Consider the following 9,717-nt stretch of genomic DNA (forward strand, 5'->3'; position numbering starts at 1 on the left):
CAAGTTACCGCTTGCACGGACGGACGGACAGACGGACAGACAGACATCCGGATTTCAACTCTACTCGTCACCCTGATCACTTTGGTATATATAACCCTACATCTGACTCTTTTAGTTTTAGGACTTACAAACAACCGTTATGTGAACAAAATTATAATACTCTCTTTAGAAACTTTGTTGCGAGAGTACCTATAAAAATCCTGAAAGCTCCCAAAAGAGTTCTAAAAATAATCTTTTGAAGTTGTAACTACGACTGCTGAGGCATTTTCCGACTACTTATTAATTTCTTATCACATTAGAGATTTCCATTACATTTGTTGGGGAACCGTGAGCTCATTGTGCCTAACTATTAAGTGTTTTTTATGTTTTGTTGAATTTACCTTGCATAGTGCGACTCCAGTATCTAGACGATCCATAAAATTTTCCGCATTTATATTTAAATCTGGATAAAGCGTGCTCAACCACTCGGCCAAGTCCTCCTTCATCGCCTCCAAGTATTCCTCGCTCGATTTGAAAGGCCGATAAGGCCGCGCCTCGAGCATTGCCATTTTTGTGGGTCTTTAAAAAATACTATTTCGGTTACAATTAATACACTAACCGATCGACTATGATTTTACGCGTTCGTTTTTAAGTTTTCTTAAAATTTATTAATAATTGCTCGTATTTAAAAGTTTCGCGTTTTTATTTTATCAATATATTTTAAGTAATTATTTAATGTTGAAAAGTGAACAAAAAAATAAAGAAAAACCCGTTCGTTTGTTTATTTTAATCGCTTGCTAACTACGTCATAAGTATTATTCACATATCTAGCCTTTATTATTAGAAAAAAGTTGTTTTCTAATTTTTTTGTGGACTCGTGTTTAATGTGGAAATTCGTTTTGTGACTTTAATTATTGATAAAATAGTTGGGTACTGGTTGATAATTCATTATAATTCGTATATTCAAAGTTCTTGCCGCGCGCTTTATATTGCATCAAAGTTATTGGGGGGCGTTCACATGAGATATCTGCAATGGAAGAATTAAAAAAAAAAACGTGTTAATTAGCAACTGACCAAAAGTGTAAAAGATATACTAGTTTGTTGTTTGTTTAATATAGAAGTAAGCTTATTTTTTTATAAAGTTCTCATATACATACTTTATGAACAGTATAAATACACATATACATACATATATTTCTTCATATATACATAAGTATAAATTTGCGCTCTGATTGTCACTACATTTAACTGCTTAAGAGCTTTTGCATTAAAGCGCGGTACACCTGTTGGCCGGCAGCAAAATAAAGGGAATTAAGTCACTTGATATCGTCAATGCGTGTCAGATAACCAGCGGCTAACTTAACTTAAATTGAGCAAAAGAGAAAAAACTCAGAAAAAGAGGTAATGAAAATGTAATTTTTTATAAACATGGGTTGTAAGGGGTATCTGACCTCCGACAACGAATTGTGACTAACTCGAAAGTAACTAATCATAGTAGACACTATTTCGGCCCGTTTATATACTTTTTCTAAAAACTTTGGACTTTGGTTTTTACAATACCTCCGCTTTACACCGTAAACCCTAGTTTACTATCAATAATTTTTTTTAATATTAAACACCTGTCTCGCGATTCCTTTCGACTGATTTTGGTGGATATTTTGGGTATGAAACGCATTCTTACTCGACTCGTCCCGATAAAGCAGAATTTCGATTCCACATTCATGAAAAGTATTATAACAGCCGATGAGAAATGGCTTTATGAGTTTGGCATTCAAGCAAACAAGTCAACAATTATCGGAATGAAGAGGAAAAATTAGCCGAAACCAGAAAAAAAAAACTGGCAAGCCGGTCAAAAATCGAGGTAATGCTCATTCCTTTTTCCATTTTCGTGGTTTGCTTAATCATGAATCATGTGATCCTTGTGATTTTTGCTGAAAACTGAAATTGCCGCTCCGTGGAACCCGTTTGTAGTTAATTAAAGAGTAAAAACAAAATTTACCGAAGGAGCTGAAGGAGCTGAAGGCCATCCCAAAAAGTGCTTATGAGACGTGTTTCAAGGACTGGAAAAATCGTTGGCATAAGTGTATTGCATACATCTGGTGGGGATTACTTTGAAGGAGACAAAATAAATATTAATAAATAATTATTTATCACAATATATGATTATTATTAGTGAATCTGTACGAGCTTAATTTGGCAAAGCTTTAAAAAATCCTTTATTGATATAACAGAAAATTTTTCAATAACGTTACTATCAATAATTCCACAACTGAACAACTCCAACCATCATTTAATAGCTTTTACATCGATTTATGCAACAGCTCTTCTTAGGTGTCAGTCTTGAGGGTCACATAGATACAGTAAGCTTTAGTACTTATCTATGAAAAGATATTGAAGTGTTAAAGAATCTGAAGCCATAAACCAAATTTTTTAGATATTTCGTTGAGAACGCATTTATTGAAATAATAAATAGATATAAAATTGCATACTATTGCAAGCCAAAGAGGAGTTAAACAACACAAGAAATCCATACCCCTGGTAAAAATTTGCTTCTTACGCCACTGAATATGCGAAAAGCCTATGGATTAAGGTAAATATACGCCTATGCCGTGTGCACAAGCAATTAGCTGTAATACTCCTCACTTAATTGAGAAAGCTTAATTCCAAATGAAGACAAACCGCAAAGTAATAGCTTAAGCGTTTAGTAGCTAATCGAGCATGGGGTTTTGCGGCTTTTGTTTTTTTATGAGATGAGATAATCATGACACCCCTAATTATGTAAAGCGAATATTGAAAAAATAAAAATATGAACAGGTAATATGAAGCTGGATGGGAAGAGAAACATTTGCTTTACATGCCTTTGACATACATACTAAAGTGATGGAAATTTTACAAGTGCAATATAAAATTGGTTTTGCAAAAAGAACTCAGTTCGACTCTTTCACAATAACCCCTTCAGGGGGTTCAACCATTAAATAAGGTTTTCAGCATTCAAGAAAAAAACTTCATAAATATGAGCGACCAACTGAATATTGAATGCGTTGTATATTATATTGTGCAATAATTTTTGGTTCGATTATCCTTTTAATTTCAATATCATTAAATCGAAGAAATATATAAATATAAATAAATAAGTTTGGAAATTACTTCACATTGTTATGCAGTTATTAATGCAACGAAGTCATGCCTGACTATTTTTAATTAATATCGCTAATAAACAGGAAGGGGAAAAAACGTTCGATTTCTCATAATTGACGCTTGAACATTTCACGCTGGTCTGCACAAGATTATGATTACTCAAGTGTTAAATATGAAGTAAGTGAAGCTCGTAGAAGATCTCTCTCCGTCTTGACAGACGAGATATGCATACATACCAACATGTATTTTGTATCATGAAAAGTTTGTGGATATATGGGTATGAAGGGACGTAGGTACCACATACATACATATGTAAATTGCAGCGTCATTATGAGCACCGGAACGGGTGCGCCTTTACTGCGCAAAGCATGTATCCAGAAGCAGACCCATGGGAACTTTTGAGACAACTTCCCTCTCTTTGAGATTTTACCGCTACTGAAGTACAGAAGTATTCTTATGTATATTGCTACCAACCATGTTTAATAAAAAAGCGGTGAAGTTTCTCTGTGTGTAAGCATATCAGTAAAGTGGGGAATAAATATTAATCATAGATATTGCAAAATTAAAAAAACAATCCAGTCAATATTTGTATTGTAACCATAGGCATGTATAAATTATAAAAAAATAAAACAGCTGGCAACCCTTGTCAAAAATAATAATTATATATCATAATAATTTAATTTTCATGTTGTAATATTTTAATTATTTCGATAAATTTCATCTTTTCAAACACTTTTTTAACAGGTGGCAACACTCAAACAAAATTATTTTAAACTTTAAGCAGTCTTAAACCGTATATAATCGGGGTGCTTCTTGGTTTAACATATGTAAGTTTTTCATGAACTTAAATTTTTTTAACAGGTGGCAACACTCAAACAAAATTATTTTAAACTTTAAATTGTCTTAAACCGTATATACACGTGGTGGTTCTTTATTTTACAAAAGTGTTTTCTCTTAATTTTCAAACAAATGGCAACTTTATAACTTTCTTAAATCTTATATTAAGCGTAAGTCGTTGGAAACCAGCTAAAATATACATTAAGCCAGTCATTTTATCATATCATATGCATATAACATTCATAATATGTACGACTATATATAGTATAATACATATTTCAGTGTCCACCTTCGAAATTTCAGCTGAGAAAAAAAATCAGCGTGCAATTCAACGCTAGTTTAAGCTAATTTATTGCCACAACAAGGGGAAATATTATATACACCATGCCACAACCGGATTTTCGCCATTAATCGCACACCCCTAAAATAAGTTTACAAATGCTGTTATGATATGTATGCACAAAAATTGATCAAAAATTGGACATGCGAAAAATTCCACAAATATTTACGCACCCAAAAATGCAACAAAAACACTAAACGCCAATATTGAATGTCGATGCAAAACATACATATCTACATATGTGCACCCATATTTATAAGCCCGTCAAGGTTTATGTAATGACTTGTGGCGGAACCAACGTGATCTTAATTAAGTCCAACCGTATGCTTAGCGCCGGCCACAGTGCAGCTCGGCTTGAGTGGTCCACCGCCGCCGCCGCCGCCGTGTGTCTGATTGGCCTAACCCCAGTCGCCACATATTACTTATATGTTTATGTGCGTGTGTGTGTGCCTTGCGTTGGTATGCGGGGCGTGCAATTTCACTGTATCGCCGCAACTACAAATTAAAAGCGCAAGTGTAAATTTTTAATTACAACAAAAACCAATAACATGCATGTACCGTTGTGTAGCCAACATTACCGTTAATGAAAATGGCAATAAAATTTGCGGTGGGAAGTGAGCGAATGCTGGGAACACAAATTACGCGCAAACACAATGAGGAAAAAAATAAAACTCAATCACAGAAAAAAAATGGCAACTAATGTAATGAATCTGCACAATTTCAACAGTTTCGCACATAACGTTTATTAATTTTTTCAATTGGTGATTTGTCAATTCTTTTTTTTTTTTTTTGCATTTAATTTTTTTCTCAATAACTCAATCTCCGAATGAATGTGAATGTGTAAAGAAAGGGTGCGAAGTTTTAATGCCCAATTATAAATTTATTACCGAAAAGGCTATTTTTGGTACATATGTAAGTATGTATGTATATTTGTATGTATGAATGTATGCATTAATATATGTATGTACATAACTAATATACCAAATGTAAGGGCAGGTCAACTTATGCAATCGCTTTCCTTTAATTGAAATTGCCAATGTTCGACAATATTTTAAATTTATCAATTAACTTTATGCATAATCAAACTTAAAATATTAAATTTTTTTTCAATTTGGACAATAATATTTCTGATGCCTTATGGGGCGAATCATTATTTTTTTTCAATTATTATAAATAGCTAATAAAGTAAACGCACGACATAAATTTAAAATGTAAAAAATCAAAAAAAAAATTATTAAATCGCAATTTTTACAATTGATTAATCGGCAAATAAAAAAACGTCATAAATTACGAATTTCTCCCAGACTATGTAAAAATTAATTTTTTACATTTTACAGATAAAATTTACTTAAACGAAATACATTTTTTATAATTTCGCTAAATGTTGTTCGGGGTTTTCTAGGAATAAAGGTTGTTTGTGGAATTAAAACAAATTGAAACAGATGTACTTCTATTAATATCTAATAAATTATTAATTAAACGGCTTTTTTAATCGATAAGCTTAAAACATAAGATAGTATTCTGACCGTATACGAAAGAAGCTAAGCCCTGAGGAAAATCAGACCAAAAAATCAAAAATCCGCTTTCATATGATCTGTTCTATAAATCCCTTCTGAACAATTTCTTATGATATATATTGAGGAAGTTCCCCATACCAGCACCAGATGCCGATCGTTCAGTTTGTATTACAGCTATATACTATAGTAAGCCGATCTGAACAATTTTTTCGTTTATTACATTATTATCTTATCATACAAGAACTTCATTCTGATCGTTCTGATATTGGCCGTTCCGACAAATGAGAAGTTTATTGAAGAGGAAATGACTTTTGCAAAATTTCAAAACGATATCTTAAAAACTGAGGGACTAGTTCGTATATATACAGACAGACAGACGGACATTGACCTAGCCCCCATGTACATAACTACTATCGATATCTTCGCACATCCGATTGATTTTATGCCTTATGATTGATGATTGTATGAGATGTATCTTACTGAAACCCAGGAAATATTAGATTCCGATCGTCTGGTTGACGGTTTACACCTAGCATTGATTCCTCCAAGTTGCAAAGAGTACAATGTTCAGTTGCACCCGAACTTAGCGTTTTCTTACTTTTCTTATTGTAACAAGAATGATAGAGGCAAAATTGCGTTACACTACGTCTTAGCATGAATGAGATGTTATTGAAGAAATTGAGAATAAAGCCTTCCTCGCTCATGTTGTATGTATAGACCTCCTTCTTGTTGTGGTGATCCCACATTGTGTTCATTACTTCTTCGCGAATGAAATACACTTCGAAACAAGTAAGGAAGGGCTAAGTTCGGGTGTCACCGAACATTTTATACTCTCGCATGTTAAAGTGATAATCGAGATTTCAGGCGTGGTTGTGAACCGGTTTCACCCATATTTGGTACATGTCATCAGGGAGTTAAGAAAATATTATATACCGAATTTCATTGAAATCGGTCGAGTACTTCCTGAGATATGGTTTTTGGTCCATAAGTGGGCGACGCCACGCCCATTTTCAATTTTTAAAAGAAGCCTGGATGCAGCTTCCTTCTGACATTTCTTCCGTAAAATTTAGTGTTTCTGACCGATTGGGCCGATTTTGGACATCTTCGAACTTAACCTTCTTATGGAGCCAAGAAATATGTGTACCGAGTTTCATCATGATATCTCAATTTTTACTCAAGTTACAGCTTGCACGGACGGACGGACAGACGGACGGACGGACAGACAGACATCCGGATTTCAACTCTACTCGTCACCCTGATCACTTTGGTATATATAACCCTATATCTGACTCTTTTAGTTTTGGACTTACAAACAACCGTTATGTGAACAAAACTATAATACTCTCTTTAGCAACATTGTTGCGAGAGTATAAAAACACAGCTACCATAAACAGAGTAATAAGATTAATTGTCTCCGATACAAATTAAAATTACAACATACATCAGTTAAGCTATTTACAAATAGCAAGAATATTATATATGCAAATTTAGTAAAATGAGACTTTAAAAATTGCAAGCACATAAATGCCGGTTCTATATGTAAATGAATACCATATATATTTTGGGTGCCTGCATTTGCATTTACGAGACTAAAAAAATAGAAATGTGTTAAGTAGCAAAACACTAAATTCAGTCGATTAAAACCTCTAAGCTTCTGAAAGTTAACAGTCTTACAACTACGGAAATAATGTGATATGACTTGATTAATTATGGAAAATATAGAATTACAATAACAAACAAGATAGCGAGCCCACGTTCTACACTAACAAGCATTTGTTATTAAAACTGTTAAAAATGCAGAAGCAATGAAAGGCTTGGTGGAAAAGGAAGGGTATATGTAATACTGAAGATACCCTGTAGGAAAATGCAGTTAGGTACAAAAAATACTATGTAGAAGAAAAGTTTTACAACTTCCTTAGTAAATAAATTTCGCACCAAGAATATATGATAAAATGATAAATTTCGAAAATATTCGAACACTTAAGGCCAAGATCACAAAATCAGTTCAGTGCCCATTCACTTGTCTTCTCCCCTTCTCGCCAACAATTTAAGAGTTCCGGCAACAAACTCTCCTAGTGTGAACTCACACTTAGAAATAATTAGTTTTTGTCTCAACCAGAACAGAACAGAATTTTTTTAACGGACGCTGTAGATATGATTCAAGTTGACTCTTGCTCTTGTTAGTGGAAAAATCAGCAACAATGTCGAACATAGCAATTTCCGCACACACTCACACATTCTTTTATAGCAAATATTGAAATAGAGTTAAAATTGCAAAAGTCACAGCCGCTAATTGAATTTCAAACTCAACGTTCACAGATAAACAGATAGCAAAATTAATGATATCAATAAATAAATACCAGTAAATGTTGTTCACATTATTTTTTTTACATTAGGGATGTCTCTATACAACATAATAAAAAGCGGTAAGGAGAATTTACGAGTTTTGTAAAATTAAAATGAATTACCAGACTAAATCCCGAATCACTTGGGCTTTTACGTGGAAGCATAGAAAGCCTAAGCGCATGTTAGCGACCCTTACTCTGTTACTCTTAAATATTTTCTCTTAGATTGCTTCAATTGAAATTTCTTCGAAATTCGGAATCAGCGACGCCACGTCCAATTTATGGTCGTCGTAGTGGAGAATTTTGGGAAAAGCTCTTTGCCTACATCCTTAAAAGATCAAATTGACGTCAGAACTGAAGCCGCTTGACCACCAGAATTACATTTTTGAATTGGCTAGAGCAATAACTTGAAAATGATCCGAACTTTCATCGAAAGAACATCTTCAGCGATGAGACTAATTTCTGGCTGAATGGCTTCGCCAATAAGCAAAATATGCGTTATTGGTCAGGCAGCAATCCACACGTACTCCATGAGCCACCATTGCATCCCAAAAAAATTACGGTTTGGTGCGATACGGCCCAATGTTTTATAGTGCTCTTATTCAAGAACCCGTAATTGTGATTTACATCTCGAAATGGGGAGCGTTTATATCCCTCGAACTGATTTTTTGTTCTGTTTAATTAAGTACACCTCTAATACACCCAAATACACTTGTTAAAATCAAGGCAGTTAATAAAAATAAACATTTATGTGTAACTTGCATATTGATTAGAGCAAACGGTAAATTGTTGCAATTTATTATTGTTATTGTTGTTGGTAGCCGTTACATATTTACTAGTAGTATGGATAAAATTAGTTGTTGTTGTTTCTCAGGTATTTGCAGCGAATGAATTTTACACAGTTCTATAAATTATTTGCTCAGTTGGAACAACAACAAAAACAATAAAATCTACAGTATAAACACACAGCAACTTTACGCCGAAATGCAAACAAACAAATGTTACATATAAATAAATTAAAGCAACTATATGTACGTGTAGGTGCTTGTACTTAAAATTAACAACTAGAGCACAACAACAACAGCAACGAATAAAACCGAACATTGCACTAGCAGAATTGGATGAAAATTTGGTTTTTTTGGTTACTCGAACACTTGTAAATTAAGTTTCGAATGCAAATCAAACTCCTACATATTTATTATTTATAAATGTATCAAAATACATATACATACATATATACATAAGTATATGGCGTTGCAACATCAATTTATATGTAAGCATTTTTAGCATTTGCGACAAGCCTGATTTCAAAGTTTCTTCTAGCGACACTGCGAAATCTGTGCCAATGCGGTTGAAAGCAAAAGCTTCTGCGGTTTGTTATACTAACCGACGTTGAGACAGTGTGCAGGGCTTCAACTGCTTTTTATACTCTCGCAACAAAGTTGCTAAAGAGAGTATTATAGTTTTGTTCACATAACGGTTATTTGTAAGTCCTAAAACTAAAAGAGTCAGATATAGGGTTATATATACCAAAGTGATCAGGGTGACGAGTAGAGTTGAA

General features: G+C 33.6%; 1 protein-coding gene across 2 annotated transcripts in view; it reads right to left on the minus strand.

The window, feature by feature from the left end:
• Nucleotides 1–9,717, minus strand: part of LOC108975917 (GAS2-like protein pickled eggs) — a 136,719-nt gene that overhangs the window by 74,654 nt on the left and 52,348 nt on the right. For both annotated transcript variants that reach the window (XM_018944751.1, XM_018944752.1), the window contains exon 3: nucleotides 381–1,006. In XM_018944751.1, the coding sequence (XP_018800296.1) occupies nucleotides 381–548 (168 nt within the window). In that variant the 5' untranslated portion in view covers nucleotides 549–1,006. The remainder of the gene's footprint in view (nucleotides 1–380; nucleotides 1,007–9,717) is intronic.

This window comes from Bactrocera latifrons, unplaced genomic scaffold (genome assembly GCF_001853355.1).
Source record: "Bactrocera latifrons isolate USDA-ARS-PBARC rearing strain unplaced genomic scaffold, ASM185335v1 scaffold_7, whole genome shotgun sequence".
Taxonomy (NCBI): domain Eukaryota; kingdom Metazoa; phylum Arthropoda; class Insecta; order Diptera; family Tephritidae; genus Bactrocera; species Bactrocera latifrons.